Genomic DNA, 25,357 nt, shown 5'->3' with positions numbered 1-25,357 from the left:
TTCCAAACAAAGAGTCAGAGTTTCACTGGATTTCTAACAAAAATAAAACTTTTTTCTATTCTCTCCATAAATACATTTCACTGTGCATTGTACTGTGTATAACTGTGCATGTGACAAATAAACACTATCTTAATCTTAATCTTAAATGTTTATGTCTTATCAGACTTAGTGATGATTTATTCATAAAAGTGGCCAAAAATGCACGTCCGTGATTAAAATCAGCGAGCGATCGTAGTTGCATTTAAAAAAAAAAATAATAATAGGACCTGCTTGTGTAGTTCATTACAACCAAAGCTGTTTTACCACCTGCTGTTATAACTCTGTCCACTTCTTATGTTTAAATTAACAGATAGTTTCTATAATTAGATATCTACATATAATTATGCAGCATCTGTATGCAGGAAATTAGATTTCTAGACAGGTTTGTGTTTGTAGTTACTTTGTAGTCCTGGTAGTGTTGACCAGCTTCACATTTTATTAGGCTTTGGTTGCATGCAGGTGCCTGGGAGTGCAAAAGGAAACACATTTCCCAAAATTCAGTCTTAAAAACATTTTTCATGGTGTGATTATGATTTTGGTTTTATTATCTTTGGAAATTTTTTTTGCGTTTGTAAACAGTGACTACCTCATATAACAGAAAGTCTTGGTACAGACGCACCATGAGCCTAAATGTCTGACTCAAAGGCGAAGTCCTTACATTACACCCCATTGGTTCAAAGATTAGCAAGGCTGGACCAGTCGTAATAAATCATAACTTTTATCCCTTTATCCATCTAGAGCTTTCACTCTCTTAAACAAATAAATAAAACTTGAATTGAACGAGGAAGTGAAACTTTTGAGATTAGGAATCTCCTTTGTGAGTGTGCCTGATGTAGGAAGAGTTAACCTAGCATGTTGTTGATGGGAAAAGAAACCTCTCAGAGGAAAACCTTCACAAGCATGGGGAGAACTCTGGGTTTGAGCCCAGGACCTGTCTGCAGTGAGGCGACCACTGACTCATCATACAGTTCAATTGGCTTATTCTCAAGTAAAAATTTTTGGAAAGAGAAAGCAGATTTTTTTAAGCTAGTTGAACATTTACAGTCTGCAACATAGATATTTTGAGATTGTTCCCATAGATGTGATTCTCTGAAATCTGCAGGTGGCAATAAAAAAATAAAATAAATAAAATGCCACAGCTATCTTTCAGTCAGTGAGCAACGAGCCTTTCAAGCGATGCGCAACTCCTATTTCTTTTTCCCAAGTTAACAAAAGCACAGTTCTTCACATCTGATTTCCTTTGCCCGTTTGATGTACATTCTCTTTATGGTACAATGATCTTTCATCTTGTCCACAAACTCTGTGATAATCACGTCATATCTGAGCTGCTCAGCAGGGGTTATTGCTGTTGAAGCATTAAACACACTCTGTGTGTGTAAAATCAGATTCAATTCATTCAAATTCCTTGTTCTTTTCTACAGTTTGAGAGGACATCAAATGACAGTAAGACGCCGCTAGTGCAACACTGTCGGTATTCATCGCCCCAGCAAGCATGCAAGCGAGTATTTCAAAAGCTGCACCACTGTTTGACTAACAATGCTGTAGAAGATGATGAAAGAGCTTCCAAGGTGTGCAATTGATTACTCTGATCTTTGGCAATCATTTGCTGCCTTCTCTAAGAGCTCTTGCAGTTGGCTTTGGGGTTAAATTGCAACCATTCATCTGTCAATAGCTACAGTACTGGAAAACCCTGTGCACCCAGAGTTAGCTTGCCATCAACCTGCTGTTAAATGCTGAATGCCTTTATCCCGGAGAAAAATGGAGGGAAGAAAGAATGCAGATGGTTTCTGTGCATAAGCCCGTGTGAGTGAGGCAAAAGCACAATCACAAATCAATTTCCCCTGAGAACAAAGGGCTGGGGTTGACAGAGAAGGCCAGTTCAAATGCTTTCAGATATTTCTCATGCTATTCTTACCAAGAGCTCTCCTGTCAATGTCCAGATTTGTGCACTCAAATCCATTTCCTGCCAGTGGGAGGTCTGCGTCGCTTTTCAGCTCGCTTCAGTGTGACTCCCAGTTAAAAACAACCTATCCAGTTTTCACCAAAAGTATCACAGAGGCCAGAACACATTAGCCAGTTAAAGTAGAAGGGCCTAAAGTGATGATTCATGTGTGAATGTCTGTGTGCTCTTTACAGTCTCCAACTGAGGGCAGGACCTCCCCCATTAAGTCACTACAGAACGGCAGCCCTTCCAAATGCCCCCGCTTTATAAAGATTAAGAACTGGGAGACTGGCACTGTCTACAGTGACACACTCCACCACAGCTCCAGCAAGGTAAGAATTTGAAACTTCTGGTGTCTCGTCTGGTGTAGCATCTGTATTTGTCACCGAGAACCATCCTGGCAACGATGACAAAGATTTGGATGTCACGATTCAAGATGCTGTATAATCGGCTGTGCGGTGCTATTGTTTCTTCAGGTACTAAAACCCTTTACTGAAAGAAAAAGGATCAGAATTAAAGAAACAGCTGTATGATGCAACTGTAATGCGAGGCAATTCTGCTTAATCCAGCCCTGCAATGAAGGAAAAACCCCATAAATAAATAACAGAATTATGGTTTTTGAGCGTTGAGACCTGCAAGTAATAATGCATGCAGTACAATTTCTCTAAATCACATCTTCTCAAAAATTCAGCTTGTTTGTCCTTTTGGACCAACAGCCTAAAACATCACATAAGCAAAAGAGAAGAAAAAGCAGCTAAAACATAAAAGTGTTTATGCTGGAAAAACTGGAAATCTATTTAAGGGATTTCTTGATGCAGTTTTGTCTCATAAAGCCAAATGCTTCAACCTCAGAAAGGACCTCAGTTCAACAAAGAGGGAATTGCTGTCATATTGAATTGCTTCTCAGTGAACTGCAGTTTTTGTTGTCGTGTTCATTAATAATAATAACAACAACAAAAAATACGGCAAAATGTTAACAAGTTTCCAAAGAGTGTATGTCAACATTCTTTAAATATATAGGCTAATGCTTTTGTGTCATTTTGGGCAATAGTTGTGATTTAGCATTTGTTGACATATCACAAATTGGATTTACAGGTGCAGCATAAATCAGTCCTCTCTGTCAGTCTTTGTATTAGGGTCCGGGCACAGCTTTCATACTGTAAGCTGACAAAGTTGACTGATGCCTGTGACTTAAACGGTCATCTTGAAGGCACAGATGAATATCAAATACAGTGTCTTGGTTGACTGAACGTGCATTTAGCCTGCAGACTTACCAACACATAATCTGCAAGTCAAGTAGATAGGAGAAGAATAGCACGGCGTGGCGTGCCTTTTCTCCACTTCTCAATAACTATTCATACATTAGTAGGATCCTGTCAGAACTGTTGGTGATTCAGCTTATTACTATTTAGCCAGAAAGGGGGGGGGGGGGGGGGGGTTAGGTAATGAAACAATTAATTCTTCAGAGTGAAAAACAACATATCACTGGCACAGCCTACCGTATTGGGACAGCTCACATGGTCAAATAGTGACTCACATAGTCATGACTCGATGACTCAGCATTTTCAGAAGGCAGTGCGGGGAAATCAAATATGTAATGTTACTGGGTATTTTTGTCCAAAATTCATTAATCAGTAACATGACTAGGTCAAGAAAACCAAGCCATTCATCCCTTCATCAACCATCTGCAGCTGCTTTAATGAATATTACTGATGAATGACATCATATCGTGCATTTTGATTCATAAAATCAAAAGCTGTACCCCGAATCATGCCTTTTAATACTCATCATAAGCTGTGCACAGTGAACCAAAAATTATTTTTGGGCTTTCTGCTTTGAGCTACTGCCTAACGTCAGCATGATAACTGACTCACAAAGCCATAGTTGAAGCGAGCGCAATGCAATGTATTGGAGTTAGCATCCAACGTACAACCGAGCGTGGCTGTAGTTTTCCAGGTGTGGCGCTGGAAAAAGGTAATTTCACATTACATTTTCACAGGTGTGATGGTGAGGTCAGAAAGATGATTACTGAGCTGTCCTGAAGTTTTACAGAAATTTCACTCTGAGCCACAAAATACCTGTCTGTCTGCAAACGCCTCCTACATGAGCAGGAGCTGAGCAACTAAACTTGGCACATAGGGACATCTTAGGCCCCTGAAGGGACAACATGACAATGTGGGCTTATAGCCCACATTGTCATGTTGTCATGTTGCTTAGCAACCCCCTGGCAATGGGCTAATATGAACCATTTCTAGCATTGATGCATGTGTAATATCTTGGAAAAGCATCATATCGTTTGAATTTCACAACAATAGCATCGCCTTTATGGCCACAAAACTTGAATTATGCAAGAAATATTATGACACCATCTCTTTGCCTGGCAAAAATCCAACACTGGACTAAATAACATTTGTGTAGTGGAGCAGGACCAGAGCGTTGCAGGGAACCTGCAAAAATTGACAAATTTTTCCCACTCAAAATTTTTATTTCTTCAGTTTATACTACCGCCATTATTTCTTTACTTTTCTCATTGTGATTAGTTATATCAATTTGCCAACACCATGAACGGGCCAAATAATACTGTAGGAAGGCCATGTAATAGTGTATTAAATGTATTAAAGCAGCTACTCTGTAAATGCTAGAAAGTCCCTGTGGTTTGGATTTGCTGAAGGAAATTTATTATCAAAAAAAAGAAACAATGCTGATTGTTGGGTGGAAACAAGAAACACAACGGTCTGTGCTGTTAATGCTGCTTATGTTTTGTTGCTCCATCCATCTGCTCTGACTGCCTCTCTAGGTGGACTTTGTGGCTCTGTAATAATATCACAATTATTTCTTCTTCTCTTCTTGCAAATAAGAAAAAATTAATCACTTTTAGAGAAGTGATTAATTCCAAAATTCTCTTAATTGTTCAAGGGCAAATGCTGTAAATGGATTGGATATAGAATTTATCAAAACTCATAATGAGGCACTAATTCCCCCATTGTAAAACATGTTAATTGGGTCCATCAATAATGGAGTGTTTCCATTTTTATTATTATTTTTATTTATTTATTTTATCAATAATGGAGAGTTTCCAAGTGCTTGGGAAACTGCAGTAATTACACCTGTGTTTCATTTGGGTGATCACATGACTGCTAGTAATTACTGGCAATTATCTTTCCATTAGTATCAAAATTAACACAGAAATGGATCTCTGATGAGATGAACCTTTCTCATTGCATCCATTGTGATTTGGCTTTGATTTTCTTATTGACACTAAATAGGATGAAGGAGGCGTGTTCGGGACCTTGATTTAGAGAAAGCTTTTGATACAGTTAATCAGTGGATAATAAAACTTCACATATCGTTATTAATAATTTTGGAGTTCCTCAAGGTTCAATTTTGGGTCCTCTGTTGCTCAGCTTATCTACCTGGCCCTGTGTGAAAAAGTAATTGCTCCTCCTCATTAAATCTGGAATTTAACTGATTAACCACATTTTTAATTTCCCTGCCACACGGAGGCCTGAACTGCCAGACCTGCTGAATAAAGAAGTCACTTAAATAGAACCTGTCTGACAAAGTGAAGCAGGCTAAAAGAAATCTCAAAAAGCAACACATCTTGCCCCAATCTAGATAAACAGACGAGAAGCAAAGTCTTTGACATCACTCGAAAGGATTATAAAGCCATTTCTAAAGATTTGGGACCACAGTGAAAGCCATTATCCACCAGTGGAGAACACTTGAAATAGTGGTGAACCATCCCAGGAGTGGCTGGCCTGCCAAAATTACTTCAAGAGTGCATTGATGAGTCTGGCAGGAGGTCACAAAAGAATCCCGAGCAACATCTAAAGAACCGCAGGCCTCACTTCAACAATAAGAAAGAGACCTGGTTAAAAATGGGATCCATGGGAGAGCTCCAAGACAAAAACCACTGCTGACCAAAAAGAACACAAAGGCTCAGCTCACATTAGCCAGAAAACATTCTGATGATTTCCGAGACTTGGACGAGGCGAATGTTGAACTTTTTGGAAGGTTTGCATCTCGTTACATCTGGAATAAAACTAGCACAGTGTTTCATGCAAAGAACATCATAGCAACAGTCAAACATGGCGGTGGTAGTGTGATGGTCTGAGGCTGCGTTGCTGCTTCAGAACCTGGACAACTAGCCATAACTGATAGAACTATGAATTTTGCTCTCTATCAGAAAATCCTGAAGGAGAATGACTCAGTGAATCAGTTTGTGCCCTGAAGCTCAAGCTCACTTGAGTCATGCAGCAGGACAATGATCAGAAACACACCAGCAAATCTGCTTCTGAATAGCTCCAAAAACAAAGAAAGAAGTAATTTAGATTCTGGATTGGGTTCTGGATTAGTCAAATCTGGACTCAAATCCAAAAACGAAAATTCCTCCACAGTGATATGATAGAATATTGCCAGCTATTAGTTTTAGGGGCGATTACTTTTTCACAAAGGGGCAGGCAGGTTTGAATAGCTTTTTTCCTTAACAAATGAAATCATAATGTAAAAACTGCACTTTATATTAACTCGGATTCTCTTTGTCTAATATTAAAATTAGTCTGGAGATCTGAAACATTTAAGCGGAACAAATATTCAGAAAACTAAGGAATCAGGAAGAGTGGAAATGCTTTTTCATGGCACCGAATATACCTACGTGCTAAAACCAAGAAGCCAGCTGCAGAATATAAATGCAACCACATGTATGTGTTTTTTGTTTGTTTTTTTTTATCAAAGTCATATCCAGATGTAACAGTAGGGAGGAGAAGACTATCAGTTATTGATAAATATAAGAATAATAGATTCATTGCTTACAATTAAAGCACAAGTAAAAAAAAATTAAAGAAAGATGCGAATAGAGTCAATTTTGAACATTTTATGAAAAATATATCTACAGAGGGCTCAAAGGTGTACATCAGTGTTATGGTTTTTTCTCAGATGAAGTCATTTCTTACCAGCTGGACATGTTTGACCACATTACAATCATTAGAAACGCTAATTTAGCTAAAAAGTACAATTATAAAACTGTAATAACATGTTTTTTGTTTTTGAAGGAAAACATGATTAGACCGTCAGACGTTACACTTGTGTGAAATATACACTGAGCCATGCTTTCAGCTGATAATACAGTGGATTTGAGCCTCCAGAGAGGTTCCATTCAGTTTGAAGCCATTGTGCACATTTTATAAATTTGGCTTTGCCTTCCATTTCTAGCAGAACATTTTTTTACTAAGTAGTAGCATCATGCTGAATATTGCATCAGAATTAAGTGTCTAAGTGGGCTTTCCTAATGCCTAATGCTTTCCTAATCGTGGCTGACGTGTTTCTAGTGGGCAGTGAACTGTAAAACACCGTGGAAGCTGCAGCAGATGTCTCTAAAGCATGACCAGGCAGACCAAACTGACCACAGTGTCAGAATTTCAATACGTGCTTCGAGAGACAGAAAATCTGCTTCATTACAAACACAGAATTTGAAATGCTCAGAGTGTATCAAACCCAGCTGGATACCAGCACCAAAATGAATGCACCCTGGCCAAGAAGAAGCGCTCCATTCTTTAGAGCCGTGCTCCCTCCATTTTTGCATCTTTATAGAGAATGATTCATATAACAGCAGGATAACAAGCACAAACACACAGAAAAAGCTTTGATAGAATTCTTTGTTCAAACTATTTGTATTTGAAGAACAAAGAAGACCAAGAAGTGCTGACTATCCTGTACTTTACTGTTTAGAATGGCATTTGAAGACTGAGAAAGCCGGAGCCAGATTCAGTGCATGTTGTCTTTAATGTCCTATTATTCTTTTCCTTATTTTCTGTCATATGCTTACGGTTACAATGTTGGATGCTCATATTATATTATATTAGGCTTTAGAAAGCGTTCTCTGCGTATCCCCTCTGTGTGACATCTGCATGATGGCAGGGCTGGCAAATTAATACAATTTTAATTTCAGTTAAAGTTTTGGCTTCCAGTGATTTTGAAACAAGATAATATGGATAAAATCTTTACTTTTTGTATTCATTTGTCCTACAAAATTCTCAAGTTTTATTTTGCACTATAAGCGAAGCACACCCTTTCCTTTACAACTTTGCACATTCGCATGTTTTCAAAAAAACAGACTAACTCATTAAGCTCAGCTCAATCCAAGTGATGTAAAGAGAGTTTTTGGTCAACAAAATCTGTCTTGAAGGAGCAAAAGTGGAAACCCATTTTAATAGATGACCCAGCACAAGGCTCATTAATTGAAGCTGCCTTTGTTTCCAGAGCACCAAGGGTCTCCAACACTGTCTGCTTTATATAACAATCAGCTGAGATGTTGGTTCTCCATCTCTGTCTGCCTGGATACCATCTAGGTGTCCCAAATTGCCAAATCCATCTGTTCCTGGGCCTCTTGTTGTCCATCTGCCACCACATGCATCCATCAGTGGAGACTGGGAGTCGGCACGGACCACTTGTTGCCCTTCCAAGAATGACTTTAAATTTAAAAATGCATGTTTGTTTAGAAAAAAATGAAATTTCAATAATTATCAAAGTAATCTTTACTGTGGTTTTTGCCATAATCAAACAGTCCTACTGAAGGGTGCACCAAGGTCCTGCCTAAGAGAAATAAAGACTATTTTGAACTGTGAAGCATGCAAAGCAGCTGTGCTAGAGTCCAAGAATAAAAATATGGAGGCAAAATGGAGACATACCATATGTATATCTTTCAGAGATTCAATTTTGCATGAAGCTAATATCACTGCTAAAGAAAAACTATGTTGCAGACCTAATGCAACATACTATCTTCACTTGTGTTGTTAGACTATTGGGCCTGAAACTAAAGCAAGGCAGTAGGATGGCTCTAATGGGTGAATAAGATAAGATTGATTAAACACCAAAAAAAGCCTCAGCTACACACAAAGACTATGATAAAGTATTTTTGTTATGCATTTTCCTCAGCTGCCCATTTTATCATGCAGCCAAAGTTTCTTCCTCTAGTTAGTAAGCCAGTCTACCAAACACAAGGTGAGCCGTGCTGTTTAAGCATTCACCTTTCAAAACACTGCAGCCATTTGTAAACAGCAAACAGCAGCCTAATTACTTTGGTGACTTATCGGACAGGCTGTCACAAGCATCCCAATGAATGGCCTGTAATAGCACTTTCAGATTTATTGTATATCACAGACTCTGCCGTATTCGTGGATGATCCGTCTTTCTCGAAAAGGACAGCTGGCTGGCATGAATGCCCAAAGCAGTATGAGAAGCGGACGTGCTGGAGCACAAGTGATTCCTTTGTTTTATTTTTAACACTCGGTGCTTTACTGATCCACGCTCTCCTTCCACTCTTACCTTCTGCATCCATCACCTCACTTTAATCACCATCGTTTTTGTTTTTTAGTCTCATGTCGGTTTCATGTTGTTAATTATGTTTTCTTCATCCTTCTTTTTAATTATTCTTCCATTTTTAACTGCCCCCTCCTTTTTTTTTTTTTTTTTAGCTCTCTGAGTTTCTCACTTCATTTCCTTTCACATTTTTCCTTTTTCTTGATTTACTGTGATGTTGTTTGTTTTATTAAACAGATTTTTTTCCCCCTGTTTTTGTTGAGTGGCATTTTAGGTTAGTTGGAAGGGTCAACATATGTGTGTGTGTGTGTGTAGGGGGGGTGCACACTTTCAGTGCATGTCTGAGTATTTGGACAGTGTAAGTGGGTGGTTCAGTGTAACAAGCCAATTTTAGCACTGCAAGGGTCACTGTCAAATTTCCTCTTGAACTGCACGCCTGTGCTATCATTTCTGTTGTGAGCTTTTGCTCACTCATTCGTTTTCTCTCTGAGCTGGTGACAGCAAACCAAAGTGACAGCCGACTTCAACTTTAATCACATTAAAGTTACCAAACAAGGTTGCTATGAGCAATTTTCTCCTTGCATCTGCCTGTTTCCATGTTTTTTGTTTTCTTTTTTTTTTGTCCTCATTCCTTATTCTGTCTCAGTGGAACGATACCAATCTATGACTCACCGACTTACTCATTCATTAACATGCGTGCCAGCCATGTGTGAGTGATATTGTGAAAGAAATGTAACAGTTACAATCTTTCTATGCATTAAGAGTCCAGGAATGGTGAAGAAATCAAGTAGAACTTGATCATGATAATGATAATGATAATATGAACCTGGTTAATAAATCTGAAAGTCTTTTAGGGCCAGTGGATGTAATTTCGAAACTTACTGAAATATTTTTCTTAGTAAAACAAAATGATCACCTCATTAAGCGCACAAATAAAATGATTTAATAGATTAGCTCTTGTTAGATTCTTGTTAATCATTTCTGTAAAGTAAATTATCTTGATATATAAAACTAGAAAATTGTACCGGTTGTTATTCTCACCTCACTCAATGCTTCGTATGTTGGCAAGTAATTTAAAGTAGGATTCATCCCTCCTAATCGGTTCATGTTATTTTTCTTTTCAGATGCCAATCTGTACTGAAAATGTGTGCATCGGCTCTGTGATGGTGCCCAACCAGCACATCCGCAAACCCGATGAGGTCAGAAGCAAAGAAGAGCTTCTTCCGTTAGCCACCGACTTCATAGACCAGTACTACACCTCTATCAAAAGGCAAGTAAACCATGTGGAAGCTGGAGAGGAAAGTAAGTCTCAGAGGGTGAAACAACAAGAACTTTATTTTAAACACAATAAAATAAGAGATTTAATAGCAATTATGATGCAGGATGTTGTGCTATTTAGAATAATTCTACACAGGACTGAGTGAGACACAGATGATCTGCTGTGGTGACCCCTGAGTTTAGAGGCCAAAAGAAAAAGAAACAGATATGTACGTGGCTTTTTATTTATTGTGTCCTGTCCTGCCAACAGGTATGGGTCTAAGGCTCATGTGGACAGGCTGGAGGAGGTGACCAAGGAGATTGAAGCTTCAGGAACTTATCAACTGAAAGATACTGAACTGATTTATGGAGCCAAGCATGCCTGGAGAAATGCTGCCAGATGTGTGGGAAGGATTCAGTGGTCCAAATTACAGGTAGAACTCAATATGCCCGAAATCCATCAATGCTGTTGTCTAAGCTTTGTGCTGCTGATGTGATTCTTGTTTCAGTTTACCAATTAATATGGACATTTATCTCAATGGATACATCTCTGCAAACGTTTGGATTTTTGCATATTATCAGGCACTCATAACACTTCGGACTTCTTGTTTTTATTTTTGCCTTTCAGGTTTTTGATGCCAGAGACTGCACAACAGCCCATGGAATGTACAACTACATTTGTAACCACATCAAGTATGCCACCAACAAAGGCAATCTGAGGTGAAACACACACACAGTGCACAGTGCACAGCTCCTTTTCCCAAGTCTTATCTTCCTTTGTCTTTTCTTTCATTTGGTTCAACTCAGCATGCATTCTTTCCACTACACTTGTCCCTCTCTCTCATGTGTCGTTCCCATCACCCCACTCTTTCTCTGGCTACCCTGACTTGACCCACTGTCCCATCTGTCAGCATGTGCTCTCTCGCTCTCTTAACACTGTATCTGACACTATCTGCAGCCTGTCTGTCTATTTGTCAGCATCTCAGCACCAATCATTGCCCTGTTGGTAAGGTGCCAGACCTTACTAACAAGCAGTCATTTGTCAGACCTGCAAAGCACTCACTTACTTTCTGCCAAGTCCTAATCACATGTGACATCTCATATTTATTTCTTGGATGATGGATAACTTCTGACTCATTACTACACTTAGCCTGGCCTATGGAAGTGAGCTCCGATTATACATGTTGAAAAGAGCCAGCCATATAACATCCAAACTCTCTGGCTGGATGGCTTCAGTGTAAATAACCACAGATTCAGAAATATAAGTAAAGTGTTATTTTTTGATAGAGTAGCATAGGAGGGACCTAAAATCAGTTGGAGGAATGCACATGATAAATTAGATAATTTAGTTCTAAATAAACACAGAATTGAAAATGGGTTTATAAAATACTGGGCACGATGCTCTTGTGCAGCGCCCTGTGTCCTAACACAGATGGTATTAAATTGAAAGTGGTACTGCACAAGACATAAAAATAGCCCATTTTACTGAATAAAAAAACAACACAAACATTACAGTGTGCGTGTTTTTCGCAAGGCAGGTGGAAATCAGTAACAGCTTCAAAACAGATTTGATTTTGATGCTTCTTATAATTTAAATATATTACAAGCAAAGGTCACAGCATGCTGTCAAACACCAGCTTAAGAGTGAGTTTTCAAGTGGTGGATTTCATGGGAAAATTATGTTGTTTCCACAGTGCAGTAAATATTTGTCTTGCCTGACAGATTATTATGTAAAAATATGTCAGTGTTATTAGATTTTCCTTTTTTAAATAGGTTACAAACAAACAAAAAGACATTTCATGTTGTTGAATATCACACTACTACTTTCTCTTAAGGCACCTCTGAAAAAGGTGTATAAATTGTACACAGTCGGAAACCATTTGCTTATGTTTTCAGTATGAGTAGAGAAAATTAGTTTTTACTACCCATTTTTTTTTATTATTTGCCTAAACCTGTCTATTACCCATTAGTAAGGAATTTATTAGCTTCTTATAAGTCAGTAGTTATAACTGTTAGCTCCTCTATACAATGTGCCGTTGTAGAATGTTGACAAATGTGCTGTTATTGAAACAGAATGTGAATATTACTTTATAAAGCATGTGACCATTTTAAAATGTATCATTTTCCCATGGTGTGCAAGTGCCAAATTGATCTGTGTCAAAGCCGAGAAAAACATTACCATCTAAAATGTAGCCTCACTATGTTAACTTTGCACACATGCCAGCCTGAGCCTTGTTGTGCTATACTGCATAGAATTAAAGTCAATAGAAATTTTCTCTGTAATTATTGTAGGGTTTCTACCTTACAATAAAAAGCACCTTGAGACGACTGTTTGTTGTGACGCTATATAAATAAAACTGAATTGAACTGAACTGAACTTAAAACATGGACTTTTTTTGAGGGAATTTAACAGTTGTGCCTTTTGATGAGACAAAGAGGGCAACCAAAGGGTACCAGTGTTAAAGTCAATACTTCAAGAGGTCTCAGGTTCCTATCCTGGACAAGCCCCCAATTATCACCTGGCACAAGCCGGAAGAAAGAGGGGGGTCATGAGTTGCAAATGAAAATACATTTGTTCGTTTGTTTTAAATCTTTTTGGAGCTAAAATGATTATCCAAACCAACAAAACAAAACAGAACAAACCAGGTGGAAGACAGAGGAAGCAAAATCTCAGAAATACAGAATTAGGGCTGATGAATTTACTCGTGATGTTTAAATTTATCTTGTCTTCTTGCAACAGTGAGACAAATTCCAATAAAAGAAGTCAAATGAGCCACTAAACTTCAGTCAGTGGGAGACAGTAATATGTCTGATAATAATATTTTGTCTCCATAAGTTATGTTAGTAATACAGTTGACAGTCTAAAGGCTGTAGATTTCCAATCTTGAAACTCTGGCAACTTGACATTAATAACATTAATAATTACTTATCAATAATTTATGCATTTTGAGTATACCATTTTAATTTCTCTTTTTACCTGGTTATGTAAACTTCATGTAAAACCAGTTATTAAATATGTTGCACAAGAGAAATCAATTTCCTAAAGATCTGAAAGTCTGATAGTAGTGAATATGACTTCACTATGATGTTTTACCAGGTTGTAATACAAGGCTTAATGTCCTACAGATGATGATTATTAACACAACTGGCACAGACTGACACAAGCTGCTTAATACTCTCCCTCCCAGGCGACTTACAACCAGCTTAGCAGTATTAACACTTGCACCAGGTCACAGTATTAAAATAACTCTATGATGTGGAACGGACCAAAGGTAGCTAAGCTTTGGCACTTCTGTGAGCCCTTTGACATATTGAAATAAAAATGTTGTCATGTAGATTAATATATATCTTTTAGGAATCTTGAGAAATTTCCAAATATACATATATTTCACCATCTATTGCATTTTTTTCTTGGCCTCGGTATGGACAGAAGCATAAAAATAATTTAAAAACTGTATCTACATTACACATTAATTTGATATTTTTATTATCCTTCTCTGTTTGTTATTTGCAGGTCAGCTATCACCATATTTCCTCAGAGGACAGATGGCAAACATGATTTTCGAGTGTGGAACAGTCAGCTGATCCGCTATGCAGGCTACAAACAGCCTGATGGACGGATCCTGGGAGATCCTGCTAATGTTGAATTCACAGAGGTACACATGAGGAGCTGTGCTGTTAAATCAGTAAAGCAGCTCTGCAATGTTTTTCTCTCATTATCCTATTTGTTCTAAACTGACATGTAGCTGTTGGTCATTAGATTTGCATGCAGCTTGGATGGAAAGCTCCAAAGGGTCGTTTTGATGTTCTGCCCCTTCTGCTGCAAGCCAATGGAAATGACCCTGAGCTGTTTGAGATCCCTGAAGACCTCATTCTTGAGGTGCCAATCACACACCCAAAGTGAGTTATGTCTTTCCTCTTGTACATGCAAAAAAAACATACAGAATCTAGCACAAACAAGAACAGAAGGGGCTGCATTAAGAGACATCCACCCACTCACACATCTTTTAACAATACTTCTAAAACAATAGGGTGCTTTTAAGCCAAGAACTATGATTGGGTTATCGTCAGTATCCAACTGTGCTGATTATTCCAAGAAAACACTGCTACCCATGCTTTATCTGTTGCTATGCCAGCTTTTGTGGTAACCATGGGGCTTGTTAGTGAAATTTCAACTTTCCTCCTGTTTTTTAATTCTTATGTGTTCTTTTACTTTTAAGAAAACTTTTTCAACAATAGCCGCTGTACGCGTGCCATAAAAGCCACTGATATTTAAAGTGTTAGACTGCTGCAGTGCTGTAATGTGTACAGTCACAGCAACAAATTGGATATTACAGCTACACAAGTTTTCACACCTTCAAAAAGATATGCAATAGGCTCTCAGAGATTATATCAGAATCCCTTGCTGCACAGTTCTCGCTGTTAGACTCCCCTAAAATTGGCATTTCTTGCTCCATACCCTGCATCAGCTGGCCTTGAGCCCTGGCAGCAGCTTGGCACAGGCCAGGACCACCAACAGTGTCTCATCATTACACAAGATTAGACCCAGCTCTGGAAATAATGCACTGAGAGCAGTGTTATCAATCCCTCTAGAGATTGCAGGGAGTGAGTGGTGGGAGGTAGATTGAGGTCCAGCTTGCTCTGTCCAGCACTAAAAATCTGACAGAAGTGGGTTTCTTTGTGTTAATGCTTGTTTTGGCTGTAGTCCCTTTTTAAATGATGTGTCTCAGGAGTAATTACCCACGCCCTTGAGGATTTTAGAGACTATACACATCACAAATGAAGCAATGGACAATATCCTGACCTCAGTAGGGATTATAATGAACAGAATTATGTGAAATAGCAGCCCTTAGCTATCATGTCCCTGTTTGCTCTACTCAGGTATGAGTGGTTTAAAGACCTGGGTCTGAAGTGGTATGGCCTCCCGGCGGTTTCCAACATGCTGCTGGAGATTGGCGGTCTAGAGTTCACTGGCTGCCCCTTCAGTGGCTGGTACATGGGCACAGAGATTGGTGTGAGAGACTTCTGTGACAGCTCACGCTACAACATTCTGGAGGTACGATGTTGTGCCAAGTTAGAGTCATGTTCCATTGGAAAGAGGGAAAAGAATTTGAGGCACAGATTGACTGAAGCCATGAGAAGTATTGTGGTACTAAATAATGCAATCAGAATGTGGTTCTTCTTCTTATATTTTTTGTTGCAAATTCTTTTTATACAAAAAAACAAACAAACAGTGTTACTTTTGATATTTTGCATATTTGCCAAAAGTATCCACTCACCATCCAAATCATTGAGTTCAGGTGTTCCAGTCTCTTCCACGGCCACAGGTGTATAAACTGAGCACCCAGGCATGCAGACTGCTTCTACAAACATCAGTCAAAGAATGGGTCGCTCTCAGCAGCTCAGTGAATTCCAGCGTGGTACCGTGATAGGATGATACCTGTACAACAAGTCCAGTCATGAAATTTCCTCACTGCTAAATATTTCACAGTTAGCTGTTAGTGGGATTATAACAAAGTGGAAGGGATTGGAAACAAGAGCAACTCAGCCACAAAGTGGAAGACCTCGTAAATTCACAGAGTGGGGTCAGTGGGTGCTGAGGGTCATAGTGCACAGAGGTCACCAACTTTCTGCAGAGTCATTCACTACAGACCTCCAAATATCATGTGGCCTTCAGATCAGCTCAGGAACAGTGTGTAGAGAGCTTCATGGAATGGGTTTCCATGGATGAGCAGCTGCATCCAAGCCTTACATCACCAAGCACAATGCATGTATGAGTATGAAATACATATTTAAATGGGCAAATTGAATTGTGACCTGTTCTGTAACATTTAACAATCTGATCTTCACTTTATTTTAGGGCATGCAGTATAAATATATATGTGACATGACATATAATCAGGGAGACCAGAGTTTTTTGCTCTTTTTGCATGTATCATATTATTCTGACAAGTGAAGAAAATTGCATTCAGAGTCGTCCAGTTATGAAGAGCTCATCAGGACACAGCTTTGGATTGGTCTGTGCTTGCAGTGATGACAAAGGCTATTTGCTTCTGTACAACGATTGTGTGCAGAAATTAAATTCTGAAGTTTATGTTCAAATTTTCAGTCTCAGCTATGCAGACTAATTTTTTTCTGTATTATACAGGAGGTGGCAACCAAGATGGCCTTAGACACCAGGAAGACATCCTCCCTTTGGAAAGATCAGGCACTTGTGGAGATCAATATTGCTGTCCTTCACAGCTACCAGGTATCAAAATCACTGATTTGAATACTTCTAAAAGTTTGCAGGCAGCTCCTTGGAACAACAGTAGCTAAAGTCATCTCAGATTCAAAGCAGCGACTTCTGAAGTGTCTTAAGTTGTAATTTATAAAAAAATGTATTTGCTTATTAGTCGGCAGACACGTGATCAAAATCCAGCTTAATATATGTTCAAACTCTGGTTTACTACAACCTGTGTAGCTGTTTGTTTGATAGTAGCTCTTGACCAGTGTAAGCATGCACTGTGTCCACTTTAACGTAGTCGTGAATAATAATAAAACACTTATTTGGTTGTAACATAATTCATACCCATTATCTGTGCTTTCTATTTTTAGACATGCAAAGTAACCATAGTAGACCATCATTCAGCCACAGAGTCCTTCATGAAGCACATGGAGAACGAGTTTCGGGTGCGAGGCGGCTGTCCTGGGGACTGGGTATGGATTGTGCCTCCAATGTCAGGAAGTATCACACCGGTTTTCCACCAAGAAATGCTGAACTACCGCCTCAGCCCTTCCTTTGAGTACCAGGTGAGGGAGATAGCATTCATTCCTGCTTTTGCATTCAAAAACATTAACTCGTAGGGATTTTTAGCATCACATTTTACCCCATTTTCATGTTTTATTAAGGCAATAATGAAAAATGTGCATTTAGTTTAACAAACTTGTTGGGCCCAAACTGTATTAAGGAAGTGATTAAAGAAAATTAAAGTTGGCAATCAAGAGTAGCCATTGTAAAAGCTTGCTAAACGAAAGTGTGTACAGTATCACTTATTATGACCACAGATTATACCTCATTGTATGAGATATCTTTAATTGATGATCACCTCAATCCTTTTCTCCTATGAAAAAAGCCCGATCCATGGAATACCCATGTGTGGAAGGGAGTCAATGGGACTCCCACAAAGAAAAGAGCCATCGGATTCAAGAAGCTTGCCAAGTAAGTGTGTTTGGTTTCACTTAATCACTGATTAGTTTTCCTTTTTTTTTTTTTCATCTTTGCATTGTGAGATCAAAGCTATATTGCACCCCTAAATGTCAAAGATCACAAATGATTTATAATTTGTTAATTTAAGGCTAAGCAAGTATTCACTTTGCAAACAAAAGTTAGACACGTGACAAAGATGCTGGTGTACTCAGCAGTGAAATCCATCCAATCAACCCCTTAGGGAGTAATCAGACTTTTGTCAGTGTTTTGTCTGTGTATACATGCACTCGTGCGTGTGTTCTGCTATTATTATAATTGCCTGGAGGATATGACAAGCTAGGTAATCACAACTGTCATCCATCCGTGGCTGCCTGCTACAGCGAACCAACCTATTACTAGTTTCAGAGGCTCAATAAGAAACTTTTTTCCTTTGTGTAATTCAGTTGGCCTTTGTCTTTGATGCATCTCATTGTTATCGTCTTTCCCTTCACCTCTGCAGGGCTGTGAAGTTTTCAGCCAAGCTGATGGGCCAAGCTATGGCCAAGAGGGTTAAAGCCACTATACTGTTTGCCACAGAGACGGGCAAGTCACAGGATTATGCCAAAACTCTATGTGAAATCTTCAAGCATGCCTTTGACGCAAAGGTACCCTTGCTCCCACCTTGCATCATCATTTCCAAAGGTTGAGAACTAGCTTATGTATCGCCGTACTGATATCTAATTGAAAAAGAAGGAACCAAAAGACATGCCAGCCCCAAACCCCACTCTCTGGCTGATGAAGGCGAGCAGACGCCAGCTGAGTGTAGATGACAAAAGGTTTGAAGAAAAAAAGTCTGTCTTTTGTCACATTTTCCTTTTGTCTCATGCAGTAAAGTGCCGCAGGTTGGAGGAAGATTAAACCACTGAAGCATAGATCGGGGTAGTAGTTTTAAGACAAAATCCTTCAGTGCCCCCGGCTGTGCAAATCTGTATACAAAAAAGAGAGAGAAACAAGCAAAAAGATGCCCCTCACTATGTGCTTCTCCTCTTTATTTTCGCTTCCTGTTTTCAGAGTGTGATCAATCGCACAAGGAGATTCATGCATGAATATGTGTGCCTGTGTGTGTCACTGAGAGTGGGTGTGCGCTGATGGATCGCAGGGCAGATGCAAACGCTTAGGGCAAATCTTAGTTGTCGTGGGGCTAAAGCCTGTTCTCTCTTCATGCCTTTGGTTGTGTGTCTTTGAGCGTGTATGTATGTGAAACGCAAGTGCGGCCCGTGGCAGACAAACACCATCATGCTGAGTGGTATGCATCATGGATGCTCTATGTGTGGCGGCAGCATATTATCATCTCGTTAGAGGCGAGGACAGAGTGGTCATTACACCCTCCTCCTCTGCCAGCGGCTATGTGTTCAGCCTTAATTTACACGCTTGAGTCATCTGTCATTTGGAATGTGTGTCTAGGAAATGAGAGCGAGATAAACACCACACCATGTAAGTTGCTAACCTTCCATCAGCACAATGCTCTTTTTTTCTGCAGGTTATGTCCATGGATGAATATGATGTTGTGGACCTGGAGCATGAAACCCTGGTTTTAGTGGTGACCAGCACATTTGGGAATGGGGATCCACCTGAGAATGGAGAGGTATGTATGCATACTTAATACTTGTCAGTGACTGAGCTCAGCACAGACCACTGTTTGTAATTTGCATTTTTTTGCTGTAGAAATTTGGAGCTGCCTTAATGGAAATGTGCCACCCAACATCCAACACAGAAGATAGAAAGTGAGTTTGAGCCCTCAATCCACCTTTTTAAAAAAAATATTTTTCTGAAGTCAGTTTCCATTCTTCTGTCCCTCGAGGTAAAAATTTGTCCATCTCTAATTTTTTCTTATTTTCTAGGAGCTACAAAGTCCGTTTTAATAGCGTCTCCTCGTACTCTGACACTCGGAAGTCATCCAGCGATGATCCAGAAACCAAAATTAACTTTGAGAGCACCGGACCGCTCGCTAATGTCAGGTAAACAAAGCAAACCAAACAAACATGAGATGCTTATATGCGTATCTAAATAAGGCTATGATAAATACTCAAGCTGGCAATGAGGTTTCTGTTTCTACAGGAGGAAATCTAGAGAGCTGTATTAAAATATTTGTGTCAGATCACATTACAGGACAAGCACATACTTGGGACATGCCTCACACTGAAACATGGCTTGTAGAATAGAATAGAACAGAATATACAGAATGGGTGCAGGCTCCACCAGCATTTTTGAATGAACAGGTATAAAAAAATCACTTGGCTGAACAAATTCACATTTAGTTTAATGAGCTGTTTTTATAATACGCCACCTCAATTTTTTTGCTAATATTTTGATTCCCACTGTAGACAGTGAGGTTGTAGTGAGGCATTTTCATTGTGTGGTATTGCTACTTTTACTAAAAGAACAGCTCCTCCACCACTCATCATTGTCATCTAATGGTAAATATTTTGATAATCATGAAAGTAGTAATATTTAAAAGTTCTTCAGCCTGGAAGGAGCGCAGAAAGGCGACGATGTCCAGAAGGAGCGCTGCAGGATGTGCAACCCTGTCAGCTCATATAAGAGAATAAGGCACGCAGCAAAAAAATCAGGTCTGGTCCAATTTGTAGTCCAGCTGAGTTTCAGAATGGGGCAAAGAAAAAAACATTTCAGGACCAATATGTCTTTTATTCCCCCCCCCTCCCTTTTTTTTTTTTTTGGCCTGTCATGTGTGGCAGTTTTTGCCATCAGAATGATGGTCCGCATGCATTGTTGTACCAAACATATTTGCTTTTACAAGAAAAGCTCTCTAAGTTTTCTATAGGCTATTCTTGTTAATGTTTGTGTTTTTTTTTTATTTATTCTTGCCAGATCTGACAGGCAGGAAGGAAGAGAAGAGAGATAAAAAGAGAAGCAAAAAAAAGGGGAGAGAACAGAAAGAAAAATAATATATAAATGCAAATACATATACACACATACATACAATCTTACTGTAGTTTGTAGTAATGTGTGTGTGTTCCTCTGTCATGGAACGTACTCAGTAATGAGGGCAAATGCTAAATGGACTAGTTCTTATATAGCGCTTTTCTACTCTGTCTGAGCGCTCAAAGCTCTTATACAGCATGTTTACATTTATCCATTCATACAAGCACTTCCATGAGAAACTAAGTGCTTTTATTGTCTAACATTCACACACATTCGTACTCCAACGCTTGCATCGGAGAGCAACTGGTGGTTCAGTATCTTGCCCAAAAATACTTTGGCATGCAACCCAGAGCAGCCAGGAATCAAACCACCGGCCTTCCGATCAATAGGTGACCTGCTCTACCTCCTAAGCTACAGCCAGGAGGCAAGAAACCACAACCACCCCCATCCGGATCCAGAGGCAAACAGGGAAAGACCTGGGTTCTCCACGGCCCACCAGGAGCTCAGAAGACCTGAGGCAACCATGCGCAAACCCTAGAGGAGGAAGGAGGGAGACCCCCACGCCAAAGAAAAATATTAACTCCCAAACTCAATAAACTCTTTGATAAACTCCCAATGAAGTTCAGCGTCAGTGCAGCAGATTAACAACACCTACATGTGGTGTTTGACAAAAACAGACACTTTGAAGGAGTCAAAGGTCAAATCCAGCTGCATCCTGATGTTCTCACCACCTGATGCTGCTTCTGTTTTGGAGCTAGCTTGGTTAGATGCTCTAATTAGACATGCAGGGTCTTTGCAGCCTCTGTACACAACCTACAGAAGTGACCGACCTCATGTTGCATTTATGCTTGTGTAGCTGGATTGTGTGTGTTATTACCTGGTGTTTCGGTGCAGGCTGGGACTTTTTTTGGTCCTCGCTCTTTGTGCTCATTTTTTTTGGCTGCAAACATATTTGTTCCTGTTTTTTCACTTTCTTCATTCCCTCACGTCCATCCCGATAGTTTCAGCAGTCTCCCTCTAGGAATTTGCTGACATTTGTGAGTCCTTATATTGATGCTTTGATTATTATTCTTGATTGTTATTCTGTAACTGATAAAGTAGCCGAAAACGCACAAGGACTGAACAGCTTAATCACAACGTTGCAAGCTGAGGGGACCCGAGAAGTAGTCACATTTCTCAAGAGGTGAACGTCAGGTTGCGTCGGTTCAGAGCGGTTTCCGTAGCTGCCTTGTGTGCGCTCCTCAGGTGGACTTTGATGTTGGTGTTTTTTCCTCACTGAGACGTGTTCCATACATTTTTCATCAGTCACAACAAGACTCGCTTTTATCTGTATTGTCCGATTCAAAGAAACTCCATATGGGACTCTGCCGCTTCCTCTGCGGACCGCTGCCATTACTTTACGGACCAGCTCGGTGAGCACGCGCACGCACGCACGCACACAGCTGCCCGACGGCGCTCCCAGCTTAAACTCGGAGAGCGGAAAATGATCAATCCACAAGGCTTTTAAATAAAATGACAAACAAGAAAAGGAAGGTCATTTTATCTATAATTTCAGTTAGTTTTTTAAACTCACATTTCAGTCTTAGTTAGTTATAGTTTTTTCCTTTGAATTGTAGTTTTTATTTATTTCGGTTAACGACAATGGGTTTTCAATTTCAGCTTTCGTTATTTCGTTCGTTTTCGTTAACTATAATAACCCTGCCGAATCCCCCCGGTCCACCCCCCAGCCACCCGCCAGGCCCATGATGAGACCAGACTACAGCAGATCACCCCCACTAAATGATGGAATTGATCAGTGGGGACCAGATATAATCAAATTTGTCCAATTGTTTTTTTGTTAGGTGGCAGACGTTCTCACTAGACTAACGTGATCTAAAAGTAAATTCCTATAGTGACTAACGCATAAATCAGTCTTTGATTTCCAGTTCATAAGGATAGTTTTCTTAGCGATGTATTAGACAGTAAGAACTAAATGTGACATATTTGCTTCCATATCTAATTAACTTACATCACCTAAGATGCACAGTTTGGGTGAGGCTGGGATACCGAAATTAAACCATGTGGGTAAGTCTTCACTTATCTTCTGCCAGGAACCTCTGATAAGGCCAGTGACGTGCGGTGAGGTTTGTGATGGGTGAGGCACTGACTCCTCTGGAGTTCGATGGTCACATATAAGAACCATAAATAGAAGCTTATATTTCAATTTTAACTATGCTAATGATTAATTATGCTTTAATCAACTATATACTGTTCAACAATGATGGCAAGAAAAACAAAATATTTAATGTGAGGTCAAACTATTTTTTATTTTTTTTGGGGGGGGGTCTCTCTTCTTAAATAAATAACATAAAACATGTATTATTTTACCTTTATTTGAAGATGAAGTCCATGTGCCTATCCTTCTCCCTACGGGGCAGCACTGTTGCAGCACTGCCCCCTATCGGTGCGGCCCTTCCTGCCTCCTCCTGTGTATTTTCACCGTGCATTTATGACCGATCACAAAGAATAAACATGTCACACACAGTCATTCAGTATATTAGGCAGACTGTGGAACATCAGCATGTGTAGCACATGTGTAATCAAACATGTATATTGGCGATATAAAGAGAGACATCAATGGGCATGCGCCAACCGCCTGCTTCATTTGTGACACAGCGCCACCAGAGGTGAGCCACAGCACTGCACTGGCTCGCCCCGCATTTCTTCCATGTGTTTGAACAGGTAACACGTAAATTCCGCGATTTAGACCATTAAAGTGTTGAAATAATTCAGAAAACAGTTTTATAAAACAGTTTTATTAAACAGTTTTATAGAACATTCAAGGTCAAATGTATTTTCTCTTATCATTGTTAGTTTTACTTGTCAAAATGACAGGGCACTGTCTCACCTGCCTCCCCTGACCGCACGTCACTGGAACAGGCATGCAAGACCATATAGCATGCATATAATTCTCAGCATGGTTCTTATTTTCTAGGAGCTACAAAGTTCGTTTTAATAGCGTCCCGTCGTACTTTGACACTGTGAAGCCATCCAGCGATGTTCCAGAAACCAAAATTAACTTTGAGAGCACCGGACCGCTCTCTAATGTCAGGTAAACAAAGCAAACTAAACAAACACGAGATGCTTATATGCGTATCTAAATAAGGCTATGATAAATACTCACGCAGGCAACGAGGTTTCTGTTTCTACAGGAGGAAATCTAGAGAGCTGGAATAAAATACTTGTGTCAGATCGCATTACAGGACGAGCACATACTTGGGACATGCCTCACACTGAAACATGGCTTGTAGAATAGAATACCTTTATTGTCATTATACAGAATATACAATGAGATTGGAGTCACTGATAATGACTCCAATCTCACAACATAGAAATAATCACATTGTATTCAATGTGATTATTTCTATGTTTCTTGCCTATGTTGTAATTTTGACAATGGCATTCAATCTAAAAATAGACATTATTGAAACCTATCAAAGTAAAAGCAGTCTCTCACCTTAGATCTCAAACAGCATGTCCTATGAAGTAAATGGACTAGTTCTTATATAGCGCTTTTCTACTCAGTCTGAGCACTCAAAGCGCTGATACAACACGTTTAAATTTCCCATTCATACAAGCACTTCCATGATTAACTAATTATCTAACATTCACACTCCAACGGTTGCGTCGGAGAGCAACTTGGGGTTAAGTATCTTGCCCAAGGATACATTGGCACATAGCCTGGAGTAGCCAGGAATCGAACCACTGACCTTCCGATCAGTAGGTGACTTGCTCTACCTACTGAGCTATAGGTAAGGATCTCACATTGTCTGTTTGCGTGTATCCAATAAATTACTGACATCTCACTGGGTAATGTCTCTGGAAGCTAGCTTGACTCTGCCTGACCTGGAGCCACTGGAATCTATAGTTTCTGTGTGCAGCTGGGGAGGCTGAGCAGTCAGCAGCCTTTTTTGACTGTTCACACATGAACATCACGGATCACCCTCTGGTCTTTGACCGGAGACTGACGGGAGACCAGTTTGTCACTTTGCACATGTGCAGATATGTAGTATTAGCAAGTAAACTAGCAAATTATACTGTGATCTGTCATCTTTATATGAGTTTTCTCTCACTGATCACCTTGGTCCAAAAACACTTCAAAGTGATTGCTATTGTGATTCTACAGAATAATGATGCACAGGCCACAGTGCTGTTCATCACTGCGTTTGTTACCTCATTAAGATCCCAGTCAGCAGCTCTGGCTTCTTGACTTCCTGTGAACCGCTTACAAAGAGCCAAAGTTGGATATAATACAATTATTTATGTCCTGGATGCAGTTTGCATTTTACCGTCGCACACTTGCACATTAGCGAGGAAAGCCTTCAATGGAGTTGGACGATGCCATCTGCCACCACATCTGATTTAATAAAATAGGCACGTTAAATGGGTGCAGGCTCCACCAGCATTTTCGAATTAACAGGTATAAAAAATCACCTGGCTGAACAAATTCACATTTAGTTTAATGAGCTGTTTTTATAATATGCCACCTCAATTTTTTTTGCTAATATTCCCACTGTAGACAGTGAGGTTGTAGTGAGGCATTTTCATTGTGTGGTATTGCTACTTTTACTAAAAGAACAGCTCCTCCACCACTCATCATTGTCATCTAATGGTAAATATTTTGATAATCATGAAAGTAGTAATATTTAAAA

At 39.6% G+C, this 25,357-nt stretch overlaps 1 protein-coding gene across 1 annotated transcript in view; it reads left to right on the top strand.

Annotated features, from left to right (window-relative positions):
• The window catches only part of nos1 (nitric oxide synthase 1 (neuronal)), a 47,123-nt gene that overhangs the window by 8,618 nt on the left and 13,148 nt on the right, over positions 1-25,357 (top strand). The window contains exons 4-17 of the mRNA XM_030737328.1: positions 2,176-2,313; positions 10,423-10,568; positions 10,827-10,989; positions 11,184-11,275; positions 14,070-14,211; positions 14,316-14,455; positions 15,437-15,611; positions 16,704-16,805; positions 17,153-17,347; positions 17,671-17,756; positions 18,244-18,388; positions 19,264-19,368; positions 19,449-19,507; positions 19,625-19,741. Of these exons, the coding sequence (XP_030593188.1) occupies positions 2,176-2,313; positions 10,423-10,568; positions 10,827-10,989; positions 11,184-11,275; positions 14,070-14,211; positions 14,316-14,455; positions 15,437-15,611; positions 16,704-16,805; positions 17,153-17,347; positions 17,671-17,756; positions 18,244-18,388; positions 19,264-19,368; positions 19,449-19,507; positions 19,625-19,741 (1,805 nt within the window). The remainder of the gene's footprint in view (positions 1-2,175; positions 2,314-10,422; positions 10,569-10,826; positions 10,990-11,183; positions 11,276-14,069; positions 14,212-14,315; positions 14,456-15,436; positions 15,612-16,703; positions 16,806-17,152; positions 17,348-17,670; positions 17,757-18,243; positions 18,389-19,263; positions 19,369-19,448; positions 19,508-19,624; positions 19,742-25,357) is intronic.

Source organism: Archocentrus centrarchus, chromosome 9 (assembly GCF_007364275.1).
Source record: "Archocentrus centrarchus isolate MPI-CPG fArcCen1 chromosome 9, fArcCen1, whole genome shotgun sequence".
Lineage (NCBI taxonomy): Eukaryota > Metazoa > Chordata > Actinopteri > Cichliformes > Cichlidae > Archocentrus > Archocentrus centrarchus.
This window is presented reverse-complemented; position numbering and strand designations above follow the sequence as displayed.